We start from the raw sequence: 24,566 nt of genomic DNA, 5'->3' as shown, positions 1-24,566 counted from the left end.
ACCATTGCCTCACATCCTGTCCCTGCAGGCCTTTGCAAACAGTCCCTCTGCAGCCTTCTTGTAGCCCCTTCAGGTACTGGAAGGCTGCCATTACGTCTGCCTGGAGCCTTCTCTTCTGCAGGCTGAACAAGCCCAGCTCCCTCAGCCTGTCCTGATAGCAGAAGTTTTCCAGCCTCCTGATCATTTTCACGGCCTCTTCTGGACCTGCTCCATCAGGTCTGTGTCCCCTCCTGCATCGGTGGCTTCAGAACTGGATGCAGCACTCCAGATGAATTGTAGAGCATGCTCCAAGTGTACTGTGTCATAGCAGTTGGTTTGAAATTGAATGTTTTTCACAGCAAGAGAGTATCTGAGTTTGACCTGTGCTGTTGAATGGCTGAGGAAGGCACTTGTGGTCTGCCCAGGAGTTGGCAGTCGCTTGGGAGGATCTGTCATGTTGCAGAGGTCTCAGGGCAAGTGTCTGTGTGAAGGATCATCACTGGCGTCTGCTGGGGGCATTGCTGCCCTAGCTGTGAGTATCCTCTTGGTAGCAGCTGTGTGTGTGCAGTGGGCAGCAGGAGTGGCACAACTCCAAAGGGCAAAAGCAGCAATCCGTTCGCATCTGCAGGGCCTGCAGTGGGAAGTTTCATTAACACAATTGTGCAACTTAGTTTTTGCAGCCAAGGTATTTCTCCTGACTTCCCAGGAACTGGCAGCTTTGACATTCCCTTTTCCAGGTTGGAGGTTTGGTGGCTTGGGTTTTTTTCAACCTCTTTATTTTGTTGTTGGCGAGGGCCATGAGTGCCAATAGTGCTAATTAGTTAATGAGTGTCTGTTTCACCTCGGGAGCAGTGGGAACGCTCAGCTCCTGCTGGGATCAGGTTTATGTGGCTTTGTGAGGCACCACCTGGCACTGGCCCTGCTGTGTCGCTCAGACTCTGCCTCTGCTGGAATCCCAAGGCTGTGGGCCAGCACAGAACGTCACCTGCTGCTGCTGAGTGGTGCCTTGGTTTGCAGATAGCCTTGCTGAGAGTAACTGTGCCTGTGACAAATCACTGTCCAGCCCGGGGAGGGTGTCTCTCTCTGGCCAGTGGCCAGCAGGGGGTTGCATTAATGGGGCATTTTCTGTAGCTCTTCCAGTTTTCATTCCCTTCCTTTCCGGTTTAGGCTAGCAGTAAAGGTCCTGGAGCAAATAGGAAACACATTGTCAGTTAGATGACCTATGCAGATTCTTCTCAGCTCTGTGTTTTCCACCACAGAAATAATTTGGGATCAACTTCCCTGAGTCCCCTGCTGCCCCTTGTTTGAAATGCAAACGCACAGTGCCTGTTTCTGAGTGCTGCAACCCAGAGTGCTGGGATGGTTCTCTGACTCCCAGCCACCTGCTGCTTCTGACTCTGCATTCAATCCTTTTGGATTTTGAGGTCAGGATTAAGGCAGATATTCGATTACTGCATTCTAACTTTTTATTTAGGCACTTAAAGCAAAAGGGACCTGAGTGAAAAGAAGAAGCCTCCCATGTGTATGTCGAGGGGTCACTTAGTTGCTAGAAAAGCCAGCAACTTTTTCAGGACAAATGTAGTCATCAGGGTCCACAGCTGGATGTAGATTCTTCTGTGGTTACAGCATTGCTCTGAGAAGAAAGTTATTTTGGTCATCACAGTAAAAATGTGCAGGAGAAAAATGAAAGTTTCCTTACAACTGAAGATCTAAAAACCTTGTCTTGTAGTCAGGCTTGAGAGGCTTCACCTTAAGAGCCATATTTGGGAACTGGAATTGAGGTACCATAATCTCCTTGCTCTAGTTTTATGGTTCTCATTATAAAATTCTATTTTCAGAATCTAATTACTTTAGAATACTTGTACAAAGCACCTTAGAATTCTGAACTGCTAGATGTGTGCCCCATGAGCTCTGGATCACACCAGGGTTATCATTGTGGATGCTTTGATCTGTGTGCAGTTGCTTCTCCAGACCTAAAGTGCTGCAGGGAGAGGGCAGGTTGTAGCCTTACTCTTGCCTGTGTTCTGTCAGAATGGGATATTATTATTATTTTCCCTCTGAGGAGAGGAAGAAGAAGGCAGCAGGGCAAACAAAATCAGAGCTGTGTAACTGAGAATGTGTTTTACTCTTACTAAGGTCTTTTGTGGGAGGTGAAGATGTTTACCATCACATCCACTCCTTTGCTTAAGGTGTTGATCTGCCTTTGAGCTACAGTGTGTGCTGGTGGTGGGCACTGTGCGTGCCCTGATGTACCTGTTCCCAGCCACCAAGCCTGCCCAGGTGTCCATCTGTGCAGTGACCAAGGACTGACCACCCTGCTCTGAGTCCAGACTGCAGCCCAGGCCATGCTGCCCTTGGCTCAAGGCTTCCTTCCTTGGCTCAGTGTCTTCACTCTGTTTTGACTCAGCGCCTAAGCTGAGAAGGATGAGAACTCTGAAACAGTCTTTTCTGATGTAGAGAAACTGTTTAACAGTGGTGTGTGATCTTCTGACTCTTTTATTCTGTAGGTCAGTAACAGATCCACGAGATGGAAAGAGAGTTGCACTCAAAAAGATGCCCAACGTCTTCCAAAATTTGGTCTCTTGTAAAAGGGTCTTCCGGGAGTTGAAGATGTTGTGTTTTTTTAAGCATGACAATGTAAGTAAATCCAAAGTCATTTTGAAGTCTTTGCTAAAGCCTAACTGTGAGATGGAGCTATCTACAACTGGAATATTCTCTTTCTTCTAGCTTGCAGAATCTCTCAAATGCTTTCCAAGCTCTCTAATTTTACGCTTATCAGATTTCCTGGGAACTGAGATATCACAACTGGAATTATCACAAACCTAAGAATATTCCTAATTTCCCTTCCAAAAGGCTGGCAAACAGGCAGGCAATCCACTTCCACCTAATCTGATTTGAGGCTAAATGGGATGAATACTGAGCTGCACAAAGTTATGCCAGCTGGGGATGTTTCTCTCCCAAACTGCTTCTTCCTTCCTCTCCCTTTGATTGTAGTTTGTTGCTCAGTTCTTCTAGCAGAGTGGCTACAGAGCACTCCCAAATCTACTCTGGGGAAAGTCAACATGTCAAAAATTATTTGAATTGACCCATGGGGTTGTGTCTGAAAAGTACTTGCAGGAACTGCTCCCCAGGTGCCAGTGGCTGTGGTAACTCTCCCACTGATCAGCAGTAACGAGTGGGGGGGGTGTGCTGTCTCCTAGTGGGATGGGATCAGGAAGTGGGGATCCATTTCAAACCCTGTTTCCTTGCTTTTCCTCCTGGTTTAAAGCTTCCCCTTTTCAATCTGAGGGGTTATTTTAGCCAAGCCTTGCATTGGGTGCTGTTGGTGGGTGGGCTGCCTTTGCAAGCTGGTACCAGATTGCAGAGTCTCCAGCACCACTGTCACCAGCCCTGGGGAGATGGATTCTGGGACAAACATTCTTCTGAGCTGGTACTTTTAAGTGCTCCTCACTAGAGTCCTTGTTATGGAACAGATCTTACTGAGGAATATCAAATTAAATAAAAGCATCTCTGTAAGCAGTCAGAAGTTGAGCCTGAGAGCCACTGAAGTTTGTGTGCTTCACTTAAATGTCACAACAGTTCCCAGGACAGGCTCTCTAAGCTCACACTAAGGCTGTAATGAGAGGATGGAGATTCTGTGCTGCTGCTTTTCTACCTTTTTGCTTTGCACAGAGAGCTGAGCTTCTGATTCAGAATTACAGGCTTTGGGTTCTGCAGTTCCCACATGGAAGCAGAGTATCACAAAGCTCCTGAAGATGAAAGGCAGGACAGTGTCACGGCTTTTGCTAGCATGACTTCTTTCAAGGATCTGTGATTACATATATGTGAAATTAACCTGTTTGTGTTGATTAGATGCATTTATGATTTTAATCCAGTACTTGAACAGCTGGGAGAAGTCTTTTGAATTAAAAGCAAGAGGGTTTCTGGCTGTACTGAATATCTGTTATGGGGGAGCTGTGGAGTTCCACATGTGGCGAGGCAGAATACTGGGATAGAATGCAGCCAAGCTCTGTAAGAAAGCTGCAGTCTGACTGTCTCCTTGAAAGGGAATTGGTTTTGTTTGACTGGGATAGGTCTTGATCTTGTGTGGTGTTTCCTAGGTACTCTCTGCCCTCGACATCCTCCAGCCTCCACACATTGACTATTTTGAAGAAATGTATCCTAACTCTCTAAAGTAGAGCATCCTGACTGAGGTAGGTGTCCTTCTCATTAGCTCAGAAACTGCAAGGAGCTGCTGGGATCTGAGCTACAAACCCCTTCAGCCTGTATCCAAACACTTTTATTTACAGAACTGAATCTGTCCTCTGAAGATCTCTTAGTTTTGGTTAACTTTGGAGATGGAATGGTGAAGGGTTGAACATGAAGTTTGGTTATGGGAGAGACAGCAAATGCAGGGCAGTGTCTGGGTGTTCACCAAGAGGTGAACTGCTGCCTCCCAAGCTCATAACTGTTACCAAAATCTCCTTCTAAGTCAGGCAGGACACAATGAAGTGTCTGTTAGGGGCTTATGTAAGAGACCTGCCAATCATTTTCCATCTGACAATGGATGCATATAGAAAGTGTCAGGGTAAAGGATTTGGGCTTGTTTTCTAAAATTACATCATTTGTACACAGTCATATTTGGGACCTGAGAGCTTTTGCTGCTGCCTGGATGCACAAAAATGCTTAGGTTTAAAAAACCAATTAAAGCACTGTCCCACAGATGTCCACATCCTGTGTTCTGTGTCTCCTACAAGTGGCTTTGTTATGGTGGTGTCAGTTTTAGTGGAGCTGCTTGAGGCTTGAGCGCTTTACCACCTTCTGGTTAGGCTCTGGCATGTTGGTTGTGAGTTACTGGTGGGGCCTTAGCTGCTTTCTTGTGTGACCCACTTTACAAGACAGTTAATGGGTGGAAAAGAAATTGTCATTCTTTATTTTTAGAGAAACTGAACTTAGTGAAATGTGGTTTGATCTATTTATATTGCCTGGAATTGATTGGTGAGGAAAGTAGAGGTATTTTAAACTTGGTGATTTCAACCAAACTAGAGCAGGATTTACTGATTGATAATCTGCTGGTTGGAAATATTGCTGTGCTCTGTCAGGGTAGTTAAAGCTCTGACATTTTTGCTTTGCTCTTTCTCTCATGTGAACAGGGCAGGAGCAGTCCTCATAAAGTGGATGTTGGCTATTTGTACTCATTCATTGCCCTCATTTTATAACAAGTCATATGAGTTATAGATCAGATCTAGGTTAAGGATCACTGCTTCCCCCTGCTCATACAATCAAGAACATTTAAATGGGATAAGCTTAGTTTTATCAGCTTAGCTACTGCCAAGTTTTGAATCTAAGCCCAGAAATATTAGTTTCCTTCATGGTTTACTGATTTTAAGTCGTTCTGACTAGTATTTTATAGGCCTGCTTGGTTTTCAGTTGGAATTTCTTGACTTTAACAGTGGTGAGTGAAGACTGTTTGCTTTGTGCAGTCTCCTTTCCCCTGTCTTTTGAAATCATTGCAGTGAGTGCACTTCTGACCCTTAAATTCATTAGAAGGATGAATGAATTGGTGTTTTAACTGCATGTGCTTCTGCTGCCTGGAGGATAAGGAGAACTTATTTCAGATCTATTGTAAGATCAGGTCACTACACTCCATATTTAGGGGATATAGTCTTAAGCACTTCCTTTGTTGATCCACTGGTGTAGCTCCTAAAGATACAGCAACATTCCATGTTTACAATAAGGCTTATTGATCAGTGAGAGAGGTGGGAAGGGATTGAACTGGCCCTCTTTGATTTCCTTTATCCTCTCTAAGGAGTTCTAGTGCCCTGCTTGGCAGAAAAACCCAAACAGTAAGGGAAAGACCAAAGTGCAGGTTGGAATAGGTTGTGGTGTTCTAGGTGCCTTTCTCAAGAAAACAGATTAACAAGAGGCAGTTTAGTGAGTTTCAGGTTTTATATGTTGAGCACTAAGCTGAAGTTCAAGGCTTATCCCTGTAGCCATCAGTTTGCCTTGGTGGAACAGGAGTGTAATCCCTGCTAGCGTGCTGTTGGGTTCTATCCATGCCTGTGTGCCCAGGTGGGCTGCCCTGGCTTTAAAGCATATCGCTTACAAAGGTAAATAATGACTCATAGGCTTTGCTGGAGCATCTAGAAAGCAGTTCATGCCAGGGCCTCATACCTGTTAACTCTGCACTCAGCTAACTGCACCTCTCTCTTTTTCCAGTGGCCACTTGAGCAGTTTAGATTTACAAAATCTTTTGCAGTTGATTGAAGTCCTGAGTTCTGCAGCTGGAGGTACACAGAGTTGCTCTTCCAAGAACTGTCCTAAGCTCCCATAGGATTTTTTGGAAAACTTCTTCCATTCAAGTGAGTTTCAGAAGCAGCTGAAAGGACACAACTTTTGTTAGCCTTGTCTATTGACCTGGAAAGATTTTGAAACTGGTAAAAGCCTAAGTGGGATCTCAGCAGAGCAGAGTCAGGGTTCAGAATCCCTTCTTTTGCCCTGCGGCCCACACTTCTCTGGCTGCAACCTTCCTGTAGGATCCCTTCAGGTACTGAAAGGCAGCAATAAGGTCCCCCAGGAGTCTTCTCCAGGCTACACACCCCCAGCTCCCTCAGCCTGTCCTCACATCAGAGCCGCTCCAGCCCCTGGATCGTCTTTGTGGCCTCCTCTGGACTCACTCCAGCAGCTCTCTGTCCTCCTACTGCTGGGGACCCCAGAACTGGAGGCAAGATTGGAGGTGAGGTCTCAGCAGAGCAGAGTCAAGAGGCAGAATCCCCTCTCTTGCCTGGCTGCTCACACTGCTGTAGCTGCAGCCCAGCACACAGCTGCCTGCTGGGCTGTATGAGGGCACTGTTGGCTCCTGGGGAGCTGCTCAGCAGCCAGTATCCCTGAGTCTTGTTCTTCAGGGCTGCTCTCAACCCACTCTGCACCCAGCCTGGATTTGTGCCTGGGATCGACCTGACTTAGATCCACTTGGCCTTGTTGAACCTCATGCAGGTGGCACTGATTCACTTCTGAAACCTGTCACGGTCCTTCTGGAGGGCATCCCTGTGCAACATCAGAGTAGTGAGCCCAGTTACCTGGTGAAATTTCCCTCCTCAGCAGCTCTCCCAGTCAGCAGAGCCAGTGAAGTTTTTTTGTGCCCTGCATTTACCTTGCTGATTATTCTGGACTAAATTGGTACATTTGTAGTTCTAATTTTTCACAGCTACTTAACTAATTACTGCTGTCAGTGGCAATTCCTATCTGGTGGGGACATTCGCTGAGCTGCCTCTCACAGCTCCAGTGACCACCTCATAGTTCAGCTTACACAGGAGAACTGCAGGCACCTGTTAGAGGAGCTGGTTGATATTCCTGTAGGAATTTGGGGGTTGCTTTTTCTCAGCCTTTCTCACAGTGGCTGGAGCCAGGGCATTGACCTGTTTGGCTAACAGCCGTAAAGAAGCTGCCACCTTTGTAAGAGGCAGGAGCATCAAGCAGGAGCTGCTTTCACTCTTGTTTAGCGACCCTCATTAAATTATCCAGAGACAATAATCAGATAGCTGCTGCTCAAGTTAATGGCAGCTCTGAGCCCCTGTCAAGAGAGCTTTATTTAATGCACAGCAGACCTGGAGTGGTGCAGGTGCCATTTCAGGCCCTCATTTAATTTAAGCTGCTTTAGTTGGCATGGCAACTAGTTGAGACATCTGGGAGACATTATACTTGGGATTGAGATTTAGGAGGATTTGTGGTGTAGCAAAACAAAACTCTTGTCATCAGAAAGTGCAGAGTAATGCTTTGGGGTTGGTTTTTTTTTTAACATTTTACATTAAAAATTCAAGCTTTCTGACAGCATAAAGGTAACTCCCAAGTTTTAAAAGGTTGGCATAAATATTTCAGAGGCCCTCTGCAAAAGGAAAAGAAAAAGTAGAGAGCTTGACATTATGGGCTGCAGGGTTGGGATTTTTCTTTATGAATGCAATCTTAATTTGGAGGATTCTTTTTTGGTCCAGAAGTTTGGCAACGTTTAATCTTTCAAATGAATTTTTGGGTGGTGTGCTGATGGCATGTGAAAAGTTTGGCTGAATAGGTTTTGGCTGCGTAGAGTTTGCTGAGCAACAGATGGAAGGGGAAGGTGGATTAGGTAGAGCTGAAAGAAAATGAGTAGTTTTCTCTAGGTGCTTGCAGGTGCAGCTTGGCCTGTGCCAGGGAACTGGTGTGGATGGTAAGGACAAGCAGAAGTTCCTGCTGAAGCTCCCTTGCTTACCGTCTTACCAAGAGATAAATATCTCACCTGAAGTCAGGGCTTGCTATTATATTTCAGGCTTGATCTGGAGCAGAGCTGGTTGTAAAGAGCATTGAACCAACTGATAGGATCACGGTGAGATTTAAAACCAGTCCCAGCCCTCCCACTGACCCACTTAGCTTTGCTCCGAATGAAAGGTCAGGACAGCTCCTAAAAATTCCACACTGAGGTCGCTGAGTTCATGGAGTTACCGGAGCTGGTGCCTGGCAGATGCAGAGGACAAGTGGGGCTGAGGTGGAACTTCCTCCTGTACAAACTTCCTCCTGTACAAACTTCCTCCTGCTCAGCTGTTTCTGTGGTGGTTGTGAAGGTCAAACAGTGGTCCTGGGTATGGTCAAGAGGAATTTGTGTTTTGAGAAGCCCTCATTACTGATCAGGTAGCAACTTGTAACCAGCTTTCACAAGCTGCTCTTGCCAGCTTGCCTGCTTAAACCACGATCTGTGTTTGCCATGAAAACACTGCTGTAGCCGTTTGGAATTTGTGGCTGGCCAGTCTGAGGGAGACATGGAAAGTTTCAAGCTACCATTAATTCTGTTGAAACTTTGTTTTCTGAGTTGTAACCTGACTTTCCAATCATTTGCTAGCAACAGCCTTCATGCAGAGGCTGCCTTATTGAGGCATCTGTTTGCTTTCACAACGTGGGCTCTGCTTTCCTTCTTGAAAGAGTCTGGAGGCTTGACCTCTGAAGAAGCTTTCTTGTTTTCCACTCAATAGCTCTGGCTCAGATTCCTAGGACTTAGAGTCAATATTTCAAGAGGTTATGTGCTGGACTTGCTGCTTTTGCCTTAACTAATACATTGAAGATATGTTGTCACTGAATTGATGCAGAGTGACCTCCATAAGATCATCGTCTCTCCTCAGCCGCTCAGCTCCGATCATGTCAAAGTTTTTCTTTACCAGATTTTAAGAGGTAATTTTTCTTCTTGTAAATTTAATGAACATTCTGTAGCCATTTTAGTTTGGGCTTGATTGGGCTTGGGTTTGATTGGTCTTGGTTTTGTCTTGGGTTTTGTTTGTTTTAGTCTTGGTTTCTTTTATTTTGCTTTATTTATTTCATTGTTTTATTTTATCTTCTCCCCCCCCTCCCCTGTTTCTTTCTGTCTGTTCTCAAGACATCCTCTCACCTTGATGATTTTAATTTCATTCCATGTTCCAGGTCTGAAGTATCTACATTCTGCTGGCATTTTACATCGAGACATTAAACCAGGGAACCTCCTCGTGAACAGCAACTGTGTTCTGAAGGTGCTCCTTAAATTTATTGCAAATGTCTTATCTGTGTGTGCTGCTCCCTATAAGCCACTTGCTGCTTGTTAAACCAGAACCTTTAAGGCAAACACTTTCCCCTGAAGTCGTTTTAAAAGGAAGCAACCCCACAGCTTCTTTAGAAATTGTGAGGGAAACAAACATTTCCCTCTCCTCTTTCCTGCCTTCCTCTCCCCAAGCTGATGAAAGCAAGGCAGGCAGGGTTTGGCTGTGGCTTGGTAGGCTCTCTCCTGCCCTCAGCAGCTGGGGAAGGCAGGAGGTTTCCTCGGGAGCTGCAATGCCAGTGTTCAGTATGCAGGTCACAGCAAAGGTTATCTGGGATGCCCAAGCCTCTCCTCAAGTACATGAAATTCCAGAGGGCCGTGCCAGGTATAAAAGCTGCACTGATGTGCTGAGAAACTTTGTGTCTCCTTTCTTAACCCTTCTGCTTCCCTACATTTGTGAAAGTCCTCCAAACCAAAGTGAGCTGAAGGCTGAACCTTTCTGAACACTTTGAGGCATGGCATGAAGAGATGAAATCTGCTTTGAGATGAAATGTTCTGCACCCAACGGGTGACAATCTGTGTTTATTGCTTTAGTGTGCCTTTTGGTTATCAGTATTGTAATGCTGACTTTCTAATTTCAAACAAAATTGCCCAAAGTTAAAATGGATGTGAAAAAAAGTAGGGGAATCTCTTCCCATTCCCCTTCCCCTTTGCTGGTGCAGTTAGAGCAAATTACTTGATTCATTGAAATGCTGCTTGGGAATTTTCCTGCTTCATTACCAGAAGGTTACCTATTTGAAATGCATTAAGTGGTTTTGGTTATTTTAATTGTTTTATTTGCCTTCTCAATTTAGATTTGTGATTTTGGATTGGCCAGGGTGGAAGAATTAGATGAATCTCGCCACATGACTCAGGAAGTTGTCACTCAGTATTACCGAGCTCCAGAAATCCTGATGGGCAGCCGCCACTACAGCAATGCCATTGACATCTGGTCTGTAGGCTGCATCTTTGCAGAGCTGCTGGGCCGAAGGATATTGTTTCAGGCACAGAGTCCCATCCAGCAGGTAGAATTCCATTTCCCTTCAACGTTTTTTCTACTGCCGAGTCAGCCCTGCCAGGCAGTGAGAGCTGGGTGGGGAGAAATGGAATAAAATCCAACCAGGACAAGGGTGGAGATGGCATCTAAGAAAGAACAGCCCTGTGGACTAGTGGACTAGTAGAGCTTAAGGACTGACCTGGTGAAGAGCAGCATAGAGGAGAGGAACCAGAGGGTCCTGGTGGGCACAAAGAAGCTCATGAGCCAGCAACGTGCCCAAGAAGGCTGAGGCCATCCTGGGGTGGATTAGAAGGGCTATGGTGAGTAGGTTGAGAGAGGTTCTCCTGCCCTCTACTCTGCCTTGGTGAAGCTGCATCTGGAATATTGTGTGCAGTTTTGGACCCTCAGTTCAAGAAGGACCTCAGGGAACTACTGAAGCATGTCCAGCACTGAGCGCCCAAGCTGCTGCAGGCAGTGGAGCATCTCCTGTGAGGTCAGGCTGAGGGAGCTGGGGCTGGGAGCAGAGGAGCCTTTGTTCCTGGTGATAAAGATGTGCAGGGCAGTGTTGGGAGGACGCAGCCAGGCTCTGCTCAGGGATAGCCAATGATAGGACAAGGGGCAGGGGTGCAAGCTGGAGCAGAGGAGGTGCCACAGGAACAGGAAGGAAAATGTTTTCACTGTGAGGGTGGCAGAACCCTGGAGCAGGCTGCCCAGAGAGGCTGTGAAGCCTCCTTCTCTCAACACATTCAGAACCCACCTGGATGTGTTCTTGTGTGACCTGCTCTAGGTGACCCTGCTCTGTCAGGGGGTTTGGACTAGATGATTTCTGGATGTCCTTACCAGCTCCTAACACTCTGGTTCTGTTTTGAACCTCAGATGTGCTTTTGTATTACCTGGTTTGCAGACAGCCCAAACCTTCAAGCCGCTTGGAAACACGGCAGTGATGGCTTGCAGACAGTGCTAAATGGAGTGGTTATTAACCTTAGCTTCTGATGTGGATTTTTTGTGTAATCCTCTGTAATCTGCTGCAGTACCAAAGCCTGCTGTAGCATTTTACTGAGATAAGGTAAAGGTGCTAGAACTGAAATCAAGCTTTTTGTAACAGCTGATAGGAGAAAGCAAAGTTTTCAGTGGAGTCCTAACTGGAGACAGTGCTGGAGCTGCAGCGTTGGCTCCTGAACTGTTGAAGCTGCCAGTTACTGGTGCTGCTTAAACTGCTCAGTTTAGTGATGATGACAAGTGTAAGAAAGCAGTGAGTATTTCATTACCCTGCATAGCTGTGGCTAGGTGTAAAAGCTGGAGCTGCAGCAGGGTTCATCCCCACTCCAGCAGCAAGCAGGCCAGTATAACCCACCTGGATCTAACTGTCCTGCAGGGCTGCTTTACAAAGAGATGATAATGTCTGCAGCAAGCTGCTGGAGGTGGCTGCACTTATCCTTCTATCTAAGAGAAGGATCAAGATGTGCTGACATAAAAATGTTTACCTTCAGTGTTGCTGTGACCATCTAGAGATTGGAAACTACCTGGCATTAGAGCTGTGAGGTTGCACACAGTGACTCAGAGGATGTACAGACAGCTGCCAGCCTTCTGCTGGAGGTGACATTCCACACTCTGGACTTCCCTTGGTTGTTTGTGCAGGTAGCATTTTCCAGAGTTGGAGGCATTCCATTGGCATCATGCTCTCAGCATTGGAGTGTTGAAGATCAGAAACACTTTCAGGTGCAGGACTTCCTAACACCTGATTGGCCTTTTGACCGCTGCTTTTTAGGATAGTTGGCATTTATTTTGGTATGATACAGGTTCTCTCCTTCAGAAAGGCACTTTTGAAGGTGCAAACACAAGTTATTGAGGACATTTTTATCTTCATATGCATCTGTGGTGCAGAAAGGGTGATCTCTGCCTTTCTGACTGTCTGCAAAGCAAATGCCTTTCTCCACTTGCTTTCAAGAGCTGCCTGCACACTGGATTGTAGGAGGCAGGTTACAGAGTGCTAGGCTTTATCCATCTTCTGAGGTTAGCCAGTTCCTCTGGTCTGATTTTGCTGCTCATGATTTAATCCTCCCTAAAGATAAGGGGTCACATGCCTGAGGCAGTAAGCAGAATCCATTTGGAAGGATCAGGGTGGTAGGAAGAGAGAATTCTGCCAGCTTGGTGCGCTCATTTCCCTTCAGCTGCTGAAAGGTCTTCATACATTTTATTATATGTATTAAATATTAGGAAAAAGGTTCTTTACCACGAGGCTGGTGAGACACTGGAGCAGTGTGGCTGTTTGAGCTAGATTGCTGGTTCAGACATGGAAACTCAGAAGTGGAAGGTCTGAGTGGAGAGCTGAACTTTCCAGGGATAGGCCATAAAATGGATAAGTTAATAAATTTCAATGCAGCACTGTGATGGTTTGGGGGTTACCCTGCCCCCCCACACTTTTGTATTTGCCCCAGTTAACTCAGACGGACCCTGGGAATATAGATGAAGCAATTTATTTACAGCTAGCAGAATTTACAAGCAGCTATTTACAATATATACATTTATATACAATTATATACAGAAATATACAAAGGATAAACAATACAAAAGCACAACTCCCCTCCCAGAAACCTGAGTCCCCAGGAGGGGCTCTCAAACCACCCCAACACCTCCCCCCGGCCCTCTCAACCTTACCCCAGTTCTCAGGAAGAAGAGAGGTGCAGCCAAGAGGTTAGGGAGCAGGGTTAATAGGAGCAGGGTTAATGAGATGTGACCAGGTCTAAGGCAAAAGCAAAAGTGAGTGACAAAAATGGAGAAAAAGTCTTTCTTCTTCCCAGAGTTCTCAGCGTGACTGTGAGAGAAGTAGACACAATTGTTTTTCATTTCACTGCCCGTTATCTAGTTCTTCTACCAAAACATTCCAGCTTGCTTCAAACTAGCACAAGCACCAAGAGCTTTATGTCTGGAAGCACAGCTTGTACCTTCCCCTTGCTGCTTTGCTGCCACTTGACCCCTTCCCCATCTTTCTTAGGGCTCTTCTCACTTGCTCCCTGTGCTAGGACAAGCAGCAATAGATGGAAGCTGCAGCACAGGAGGTTCTACCTCAACACAAGGGGGAACTTCTTTCCTGGAAGGGTCCCAGAGCACTGGTACAGGCTGCCCAGAGAGGTTGTGGAGTCTCCTTCTCTGGAGCCTTTCCAGGCCTGTCTGGATGTGTTCCTGTGTGACCTGAGCTAGATTGTATGGTCCTGCTGTGGCAGGGGGGTTGGACTCGATGATCTCTTTGGGTCCCTTCAAACCCCTGACATCCTGTGACGATCCTGTGATTATATTTCTATAGTAGTTTATTCTTCTTATTATATTTAGTTTAAACTGTACAAGAAGTACAATTTCATTTTTTTTCTCTGACTTTCCAAATGGATCCAAATGGCATCCTGGCCTGGATCAGGAACAGTGTGGCCAGTAGGACCAGGGAGGTTATTCTTCCCCTGTACTCAACACTGGTCAGGCCACACCTTGAGTACTGTGTCCAGTTCTGGGCCCCTCAATTCAAGAGAGATATTGAGGTACTGGAACATGTCCAGAGAAGGGCAGCAAGGCTGGTGAGGGGCCTGGAGCACAGCCCTGTGAGGAGAAGCCGAGGAAGCTGGGGGTGTGCAGCCTGGAGAAGAGGAGGCTCAGAGCAGACCTCATTGCTGTCTACAGCTACCTGAATGAAGGTTGTAGCCAGGTGAGGTTGGGCTTTTCTCCCAGGCAACCAACAACAGAACGAGGGGACACAGCCTCAAGTTGTGCCAGGGGAAGTCTAGGCTGGATGTTAGGAGGAAGTTCTTCACAGAGAGAGTGATTGGCATTGGAATGGGCTGCCCAGGGAGGTGGTGGAGTCACCGTTCTTGGAGGTGTTCAGGCAAATCCTGGATGAGGCACTTGGTGCCATGGTCTGGTTGATTGGCTAGGGCTGGCTGCTAGGTTGGACTGGATCATCTTGGAGGTCTCTTCCAACCTGGTTGCTTCTGTGATTCTATGCTCGTGTGGTGATTGTGTGGTTCTGTGTCTGAGCTGTGTGTGTGTCTGTTCCCTGCAGCTGGATCTGATCACAGACCTGCTGGGCACGCCGTCACTGGAGGCGATGAGGACGGCTTGTGAAGGCGCCAAGGCACATATACTCAGGGGTCCTCATAAACAGGTAGGGCTGTGTGTGCTGGGGCAGGGCAGGCCAGCAGGCAGGTTCTGCTCAGAGCAAGCCACCCCTGCAGCCTGGCACACCTTGGTTGAACTCTCGTGGAGCCTTTGCTCATAAACATTCTGTTTGGCCGTTGAGTCTTGGAGCTGCCTCTGCTGCCAGCCCTGGGGTAGCTGAGCTGCTGCACTGCAGTGGCTTGGTCTGCAGGTACTCAAATTGAAACAAGGTGGAGTTACATAAGGAAAGTGCTTGTCTGGCTTCTGCCTTGTGTGGAGCTTTGACTTGCCACACAAGTGTAGGTCTCCTTGTGACAGTGTTTTGATAGCACTTTTGAATGGAAGTGTTACATTTAAGTGCAAGTATTGGCAGGAGACATAAAATTGACTCTGTCGTTCAGAGGGCCCTGGAGGGGCTCCTGCTCTGACAGGATCAAGTGTTAGGTATGGGAATCACCCATTGATCAGATCCAGAGGAGAACAGTCCCCTCACACCTCCATACAGTGACCTGAGTTGTTTGTGACAGGCTTCCCAGGGCGTTGCTGACTGAGATACCACATTCAGCAAAAGTGAAGCAAAAGTTAAACAAACCCCAACAAACAAAGAAGAAAAACCCAAACCAGAGAGAAAAGGCAGGGTGAGGGCATTCTGCTGAGTAGCCAATAAAAAGGGCAGATGAAATACACAGCAAGAAGTGCTTGTGCAGGAGCCCATAGTGCTGGAATGAAGCCATCCATCCATCCAGTGAGGGCATTTTTATGACTGCTGGATAGTAAAAATTAACAAAATTAATAACCTGAACATGTTAATACAGCAAATCTTTCCAGCAGTTAAGTTTGCATCTTTATTTGCTGCGTGCTGAAGTCATTTCTCACATCTCTCCCCACCACAATAGTGGTTACCATAGAGATGAGCCCTGAATATAAATTCTGCTCTATTATTGCCACGTGGGAGTTCTGCCTCCCTGGCACTTTCAATTCACTACATCAAGTTGTCTCTGTTCCACTTCATGACAGGTTGGGGTTTTGTTTTTTTTCTTTTGACATTAATAACAGGAGGATTTCCTGAAGACTTTCTCCATCAGTTTTAAACCAAACTAAGCCTAAGTTTCTGCTCTCATGTGCTGGGAGAGTTGTAACTTTGAAGCTGTGCACTTCCATGCTTTGAGAAGTTTTATTGTGATGAAAGGGGGGAGAATTCCATCCCCTTTAGGCATAAAACCATGGGGCAGTGCACAAGTGCATCCAGATACCTAGAGCATTGCTTTTACATTCTGATAATGTGATGATTGCTTGACATTTCCAACGGGCAGAGGTTGTGCTCTTGGCTGTAATCAGCAAAGGCCTCTGGAATTTGTTAGCCTTGTTGAGTTTGTTAAACCAGGATGTTTCATCAGGAATTGAAGTGAGGACAGGAACATTTTCAAGTGTTCTCATCCCAGTGTTAAGGCTGTTCTTGTCCAAGCCTCTGAAACTGTCTCTTGACCCACTGAGTGATGGGAATACTAAAAACCAAGGAAGGTGAAGTGGTATCAAATGTTCCCAATACAGATTTAACATCCTGTGGCCCCTAAGTCATAGGCAAGAAATCCTGAGCAGTTAGTTCTGTGTCTGAGGACAGCAATGCTCGCTACTGAGGGGGTGCCACAGAGGCTGAGCACTCTGGGGCTGAGCTGCTGAGCTGCACCTTGTGAGCAGGGCTTAGGCTGCAGCTAGCAGATTTCTGAAGTGCTATTTCTCTGGCTCCAACTGCAAGCACGCTTCATGTCTGAATGCAGATCCCTGACTTTTCATCTGTTAAAATGGAGATTTTGCAGGTTATAAATAGCTAAATGTTGCCAGTTTCTTAATTAGATTAATAGGGAGAGAAAACCAAGTTGGAACCTGGTGATTACTTTGTCACACAAACTATTTTTGCTCGATGTAGGTGAGCACAGGAGGAGGTGAGGGGTGAAGCACTTGGCTGCTTTATGTAAAAACAGATCAGTGCCTGAAGTTTCTGATTCCAGCCCCCCCACCCCACTGTGTGTTGGCACAATGAACATTTGCATACTACACTGCCAGGTTTGTACTGACAGAATTCACTCCAAACTGCATGCAGTGAAGTGATGAAGTTGCTTAACCGGCAGTCCTGGGCAGAGACTCTCCTGCCACGTTCCCAGCACGGTTCAGGAGGAGCTTGGGCTCCATGGGCAGTCATGTGCTGACCCACTTCTAGAACTGAAATGTCTTGGAGGTTATTCCCTCCCTGCTGTGGGCCTGGTGTGCTCTGGTACAGAAAAAGAGATCCAGTGGGATGCACCTTACTTGCTCAAAGCCCTCACTGCTGATTCCATGATAAATCTTCCAGCAGTTCAGTTTTCACCAGCTCATAGTGCTCTGGCCAGGACTGTTTGTCCTCTGGCTGTGGACTTGGTTGCAGTTTTCTGTCCCCAGAAGCTGTCCATAGCCAGATGCTCTTCATCTCAGTTAGGGAGGGAAATGTTTCCCTTGATTTTGGAAACTGACTTTTGTTGTAGCTTAGAGAAAAAAAAAAATATGCATATATATATGTTTGAAGCCCATTCCAGAGCCCAGGATCTAGCTCATGCTTTGAAATGAGAGGCAAACAACAGTAATGTTATTGCTGATGAATTTTGTTCATTTGGGGCAGTTTCAGGCAGTTTTCCCTCACATGTGCCAGGGCCGTGGGGGTTGAGGGTGTCTTCCCAAGCTGTTACATCTAATTCTAGAGTCAGGCTGCAGAGTTTGTACTGTTGGCAACTCCCTGTGTGCAGTAAGGTCTTGTTGAAGCCTCAGCCTGTGGAGCTGGCTGGTGCTGCCAAGTCTGGAGAAGTAGCTGTCCTTGCCCTGCAGCTGTGCAGTTCCTGTGCTCCACAGCTGGATCCATGCATGCCTTCAGTCCCAAGATCTGGGGAAGGTTGTGTGCTGCCAGAAAGGGCTGAATGTCCCTAAGGCTCTACAATCTGCCCTTCCTGGAGGGTTCTCCACTCCGAGATGAAGCTGTCAGCTCAGCCTGGGCAGGCTGCTGTGCTTGTGAGTGAGCAACTCCAGGAGAAGCAGGAGGGAAGTGCTCAGCAGGACTGGTTCCTGTGGGGCTAATTGCAGCAAGAATTGAGTTGCTGCTTCCAGCTTCTGGGCTGCTCCAGCTTTCTGCCTGTGTAGTTCACGCTCCCAGACCCACACTGTAAAGGAAGGGGAGTTCACCAAGCCCCCTTCCCCCTCCCCAGATCCCCCAGCCCTGCTTGCTGGCCTATTTATTGCTGTGTAAAAGGCTGAGTGCCTGAAGGTCATTGTAATTGTGCTGCATGTCACTGCCAGTTAGACATGGATGGCCTGGGTAAGGAAAAGCAGAATAATCCATAATTTGGCAGTGATTGAGATCAGAAAAATGAGATACTGGAAATGATGTGGTTAACCAAACCCTTGAGCAGCTGCAGCTGAAAGTAGGATCTCTATAGACAAACAAACAACACCCAGGCTTGTCCAGGGATTACATCTGAACTAAGAGGAGAGGGGGAAATAATCAATGAGCTCTCTGTTGCAAGTGCTGGGGTTTGTACCAATGATTATTGGCTAGGAGAGCCTTAGGTAGTGCCTGTCCTTTCTAACAAGACGTTTGTCCTTGGTGCCTGGAGAGCCAGGCATGCTGTGGCAGTGTTTGCTTGCTGATGGATCTGACAGGACAACTTATCCGTACTTCTCTTTCTCCTATTTCCCCTACAGCCATCCCTTCCTGTCCTATATACACTTTCCAGTCAAGCTACACATGAAGCAGTTCATCTCCTTTGCAGGATGTTGGTCTTTGATCCAGTGAGTATGATTTCAAAAGGTTTCTGGTGCTCGTTGTTTGAACAGCTTTTGTTGTCTGCTTCTTAAATGGAGACTATTTAATGATGTTCTCCCGGGCTGCATCTCGCTACTTTGGGTCTGTAAAAGACATGGAAGCATCATCTTATAATTGGTCAATTAATTTCCCCCTGGAATGGGGTGGGGGTGGGTTTGCATTTAAAACCCAGTGATCTTTTGAAGACAGCTAGGATGGAGTGGGAAAGCTGAGGGTGTTCATGAATCATGCTGTCTTTTCCTGGCTAGGTGTAGGTAGCAGAACATCAGATACTTTGATGCAGTTCTAATTAGAGACATGTGGGTGTTCATGGTCTTGCAACACACACACAAAATTCCTCCTGCATCCACACAGTCACAGAACAGGATCTTTTTTTTTTCCTCTTCCCTTTTCCCTCTAGCATCTGTTCTTCTATAGAAATGTGCTGCTGTGGATTTGGGATTTCATCCCTTGGGCTCACTGCACGAAAGTGTCACTAGAAAATCTCATACCTGAACTGATGATCTGAGTGATTTTGTTGCCACAGCCAAAAAAACCCCAAAACATTTCAAATGAGAAATAGGCAGAGTGACTGCACTGCTCAAGGGGCAGCTTGGAACTGATAAAGGATTCAGAAGGCAGTTCTCTGGGATCTGGGGGTTTTAACCTAAAGATGACTTTACTGGGCAGCCCCACAGAAACGTCCAGCCAGAGCTTCCACAGAAACAAACTGCCTCTGTTTTCCTTTCTAACCCCTCAGACTGCTGCTGTTCCCAAATCCCATTCAGTACCTGTGGGTTTGGCTTTTTAAAGCAGCAGAGCAGTCCTTTACAACAGGTCACATCAAATCTACACAACATTCTAGGAGCTGGAGCTTTGCCTCCAGTTTTGCCACTGCTTTTGCTCTGTAACTTTGAGCAACTTCTGTTCTCTTGGTTTGTGCTTTGGTCTGGGTTTTATTTAATCCATGGGTTTCATTGCTCCTGGAACCTGCAGCAGCACTTCTCTCTGCAGCTCTTCAGGAACAGAGAAGAGTTCTCCTCTTTGACAGGCAGAGAGTGAGAACTTTCCTGGGGTTATGCTCGAGAAAGTCTCAGTAACCTGGACCTAAGCTTTGTAACTGACCCCACAGCTTTGGTCTTTTCCTCGCCTGTACTTCCTTCAGCACTACTTTTCTGCCACTGGATGTGTGCAGTGTTTCCCAGGACTCCAGATGCTGTGCTCTGGATTACTCTGTTATCAGTGATGCCTAAATTTGCAGGTTACCTTAAGCAGGTACCTGAAGGCACAGTGAAATGCGTGGGCCTGCGAAGCGCTGCATTCACTACCCTTCCTTTGGGCTTATTGTGGTTTATTGTGGACTCATCATTTTAAGGTTATCTGGAGAAAGTGATTAGGGAAAAAGAAATTTCTCACAGTCCTTTCAGCGGCACTTTTCAGTCCTCAACGGTGGCACAGGAAGGTCAATGGCACCTGAGTGCCGCTGCTTTTTTCTGAGCAGAATATTCCCCCTAGTGGCAGCCTCCGCGGGCCTGAGGCGCTGACGTGAGCTAATCCCTTAACGTGATTAGGGGTTATAAAACAATTAGGCGTTAATTGATGAGTAAGTGTGCTTTAGGCTGTTCCAATACCTCTGAAAGATCCTAACCGGCCTCATTTTCTTTCCTTTATATTCAATGTTTCAGTCCAAGAGGATATCTGCTAAGGATGCCTTAGCTCACCCGTACCTGGACGAAGGGCGGTTGCGATACCACACCTGTATGTGTAAATGTTGTTTTTCCACGTCCACTGGGAGAGTTTACACGAGTGACTTTGAACCTGTCACTAACCCCAAATTTGATGACACTTTTGAAAAGAACCTCAGTTCTGTTCGGCAGGTGAAAGGTGAGTAGTGAGCAACCTCTGCAGCTGCGCCTCCCTTCCTGCTCCAGCCCTCGGCAGTCTGTAGCTAGGATGGGACCTCTGCAGGCACGAACCGACCCAGGTCACCAGAAGAGTAGAATCACTTGGAAATGTTCTGCCATCATGTGCAGTAGCTGACATGCAGAAATCTCCTGCATCCTTCTCTGGTGTCAGTGTCCACAGGGCACTCCTGCTTCTGCTGAAGGATTGCACCAGGGGGACAGGGAAAGCACTGCTGTGGCCTGTGTGGGGTGCAAGGCTTTGTCTTGAGGGCTGTGCTGCAGTGAGGGTCAGAGCTGTGCTGCAAGGTCAGCACCATCAATAGCTGAAGCTGAGCTCTCTCATTGCTCTCCAGTTTCATTTCCTCTCATCCATCACTGCCTGCTCAGACTGAAGTGTCCCTGCCAGGTGCCTTTGCAGCAGCTGCTGTTGCCAGCTCTGTTGCTGGTGCCACTCTGGTTCTGGCAGCAGGGCAGAGGATGTGCTCTGAGTCAGGACACGTTGTCATGAGGAAAATCAATCCTGGTGCCTGGGAGAGGAAACTGCTGCTGCAGATGGTTACAAAATGCCAGCAGTTGCTTTGTGGCACTGGAGATTCGAAGTCTGATTCCATCATAGCAAATAAGCCATAAACCAGACTTGGTTTCTTTTGAGATCAGATCCAATCAGGAGAGCAGAGCTTTTATGAGAGCAATACAGCATGAGAAATAGTAGTAGGGCTTTAGGTTCTGTTTGGTGGCAGCTCAAATAACTCAAGAGGGGGAGAGGGAGAACAACTGTGTCACCTCACAGGCTGTAGCAAGCAATTCAGCATTTTAGAGGACAAACCCACTCCATTATGTTACCATGATAATGTGGCTGATTCCAGATACATCCTGGGCCTGTAATTCTGCCAGTGACATTTAGACCTGCTCCAAGCTCACAGCATGCTCTTTGCTTTGCATCTTGTGATTTCCATTTCCCTCCTCTTCTTGGCTAAGACTCTCCAGAGGTGTCCACAGCCCTGCCGCCTTCTCTGTTGTTCTAAGCACTGCCAGCAGTGCAGATTCCAGTGCCTGTGGCCAGGCTCTGCTGTTGTGTTTGTGTACAGGGAGATGTTTTGTCTGACAGCTCTTTCCTTCTGAAAACCCACATTTTGGGTTTAATCATCTCAAGTGGCAGGTTTGTGCCTGCGCCTGGTGGCAGTTAAGTGAATCCATGAATCAAGCTGGACAGGGTAATAGCAGGAGCTGTGTTCTGCTGCTTGCAAATCAAGCCCAAGTTGAGAATTCTTTTTGTTTCAAAGAGTTATATCCCAAAATCAGGAGTTAATCCAGAACTCTTTACCCTCAGCTCAGTGTTACAGCGGAGAGTAGGCAGTTTTCTGCCATCTATTTATTTCAGTGCTTCTGTACAAGTTCTCTGTGGGTTTATGCTGTGAGGTTTGGCACCAGATTAACTGTAGGGAAGCTGAAGTAGTTCTGCCCTTACTGAAAAGGAGTTCAGCAAAAGAAGCTTTGCCTTCCTCCACTCCACACTGCATTTTACTGAGGCCAAAAGTATTCATCTTTGGGTCTTTTGTTTTTTCTTTTATTTCTCTCCTGTCTACAGAAATAATTCATCAGTTCATTTTGGAACAGCAGAAAGGAAACAGAGTGCCTCTCTGCATCAACCCTCAGTCTGCTGCTTTTAAGAGCTTTATTAGGTAACTGTATGTAATCACATCTGATCTTCATTCACGTTTCCTAGTAGTACAAAGTGCACACATCCAAAATGTTTGAGGTTTCTGAGGGCAGGGAAGCCTCCTAGATAACTTCTGAAAGAAGCAAACCAAGAAAAGGGCCTGGTGTGGTTAAATTGGAAACAGTTTTGTGCATTCTTCTAGAATTAAAGTTTCAAGGAGTATTTCTGCAAAACCAGTGCTGAAGTCAGACTGAAAATGAGGCCTGAAAGGTTGGCAGGTTGGATTTTGATTGCAGAAATGCACTGTAAACACAGGGCAGGAGTGACTGAGAGATGCAAAGGCATTAGGAAACTCAGCAGATAAGGTGATGTGGATCCAAGGTAGAGGGGGGGAAGTTCAGATGGGATCCTAAGAAGTTCTTTGCCATGAGAGTGATTATCTGTGATAACAGCATGGACTTTGCTGATAACATCAAGTTCTTTAAGACCCTAAGAGAGCCATGCTGAGCAACACCAAGTCATGGCAGTTTGCTCCTTATCCCTTTCTCAGGTGTGCAGTGGTTTTACTCTGAAGAGAAGACTCCAAGGAGACCTTATTGTGGCCTTCCAGTATCTTCAGGAGGCCTACAAGAAAGCTGCTGAGGGATTTTTTTAGGGTGTTGAGTAGTGATAGGACTGGGGGGAATGGAGAAAAACTAGAAGTGGATAGATTCAGATTGGATGTGAGGAAGATGTTCTTCACCTTGAGGGTGCTGAGACACTGCAACAGGTGGGAATGGAGAAAAACTAAAAGTGGATAGATTCAGATTGGATGTGAGGAAGATGTTCTTCACCCTGAGGGTGCTGAGACACTGCAACAGGTGGGAATGGAGAAAAACTAGAAGTGGATGGATTCAGATTGGATGTGAGGAAGATGTTCTTCACCCTGAGGGTGCTGAGACACTGCAACAGGTGGGAATGGAGAAAACTAAAAGTGAATAGATTCAGATTGGATGTGAGGGAAGAAGTTCTTCACCCTGAGGGTGCTGAGACACTGCAACAGGTTATGGAAGCCTCATCCCTGTGAGATTTTAAGGCCAGGCTGGATGTGGCTCTGAGCAACCTGATTCTAGTGGGAAGTGTCCTTGCCCGTGGCAGAGGGAGTTGGAACTGGATAATCCTTGGGGGTCTCTTCCAATCCTAAACAACTTTGTGATTCTATGACAGCAGATAAGCTGTGCTGTCTGCTGTTGCTCTGGAGGTATTCAGGTGGGGTTTGGGTGGGACTTTGCTCTCCTGGGAGTGCTTGAGCTGTGCCTCTCTGGCCTGTTAGCTGCAGCAAATGAACTCTGGTTTTCTGTGTCGCCTCATTGTAGTTCCACGGTTGCTCAGCCATCCGAGATGCCGCCATCTCCACTGGTGTGGGAGTGAAGTGGAAGATTGTGTACTACTGAAGATGTAATGTAGCTTTCCACTGGAGTCTGGGATTTGCAATTCTGGAGGTTAATCAATGCTTGTACTGTAATTTTACTAATGAAGTTTTAAATTAACAACCACTACTTGTACAATACGAATAATACTTAGAGACCTGCTAGACTTTTAATCTTGTAAAGTGGTTGTGCTTTTAGAAGAACAGATTTTACCCAGAGTTGCACCTGTTTGATGAATTCGAGTGCAGCTGTGATGGCTCAGCTCAGAACAAACAGAATCAAACCAAATTTGGGGAGGGTTTTTTTTCCTTTTTTTTTTTTTTTTTTTGTATTTTTTTTCCCTTTATTTGGTTCTTTGGGTTTTGTTTTTTTATTACTATTATTATTGAAGCAAGATTGTACAAAAAAAAGGAGGAAAAAAAAAAGACATTTTTGCTATCGAGCCATTCCTGGAGAGTTTTTTGGGGTTTTTGGTTTTTTTTGGGTTTTCTATAAACTAAAGGAAGACAGAAAACTTGACTGCGACCAATCATGAAGTGGTGGCAGGTGGCTGAGCTCACCTGGAGATCCCAACCCTATAAATAGCTTCTGGCTAGAGCTGTGGTGGTGCCGTGTGCTGTCCTCAACCCCAATGTCGTGAGTAGAGAGAATGAGTTTGTGACTAGGAGAGACTAAACTTCTGTTTCCTTACCCAGTATAAATATATATATATATATTTAATCTATTTTTCTTAGAAGGTTTTTCTGCTCTTTCTTACATACAACCCCCACCCCCCCAACTCCCCCCCTTCCCTTCCAGCATGCATCTTCTCTGTGTGTAAATAATTCCATTTATGGGCTAAAATTTCAGAGATTCCCTGACATCATTTGCTGTATAGAGAGAAAGTAGCTTGCACATTTTAGCTCTGTGAAATTTTGTGAGAGGGTTTTTGGTTATTTGGTTGGGTTTTGTTTGTTTGTTTGTTTGTTTGATGGTTTTTGGTTGTTTTTTTTCCCTGCACTGGACAGTTGAGAGAGAAAAAGGAAAAAATAAAAGAATGAAGAATGAAAGGGGGAGAAAAGAAAGGGGGAAAAAAGAAAGGGGGGGAGAATGAAAGGA

General features: G+C 46.3%; 1 protein-coding gene across 1 annotated transcript in view; it reads left to right on the top strand.

Moving 5' to 3' along the window:
- NLK (nemo like kinase) overlaps positions 1–24,192 on the top strand; it is a 56,850-nt gene extending 32,658 nt beyond the window's left edge. Inside the window, exons 3-12 of the mRNA XM_064166522.1 lie at positions 2,487–2,616; positions 4,080–4,135; positions 9,047–9,153; positions 9,400–9,485; positions 10,345–10,554; positions 14,575–14,676; positions 18,396–18,482; positions 20,181–20,379; positions 21,988–22,081; positions 23,415–24,192. Of these exons, the coding sequence (XP_064022592.1) occupies positions 2,487–2,616; positions 4,080–4,135; positions 9,047–9,153; positions 9,400–9,485; positions 10,345–10,554; positions 14,575–14,676; positions 18,396–18,482; positions 20,181–20,379; positions 21,988–22,081; positions 23,415–23,469 (1,126 nt within the window). The 3' untranslated portion in view covers positions 23,470–24,192. The remainder of the gene's footprint in view (positions 1–2,486; positions 2,617–4,079; positions 4,136–9,046; positions 9,154–9,399; positions 9,486–10,344; positions 10,555–14,574; positions 14,677–18,395; positions 18,483–20,180; positions 20,380–21,987; positions 22,082–23,414) is intronic.
- Positions 24,193–24,566: the final 374 nt, after the last annotated feature.

Source organism: Pogoniulus pusillus, chromosome 27, assembly GCF_015220805.1.
Source record: "Pogoniulus pusillus isolate bPogPus1 chromosome 27, bPogPus1.pri, whole genome shotgun sequence".
NCBI lineage: Eukaryota > Metazoa > Chordata > Aves > Piciformes > Lybiidae > Pogoniulus > Pogoniulus pusillus.
This window is presented reverse-complemented; position numbering and strand designations above follow the sequence as displayed.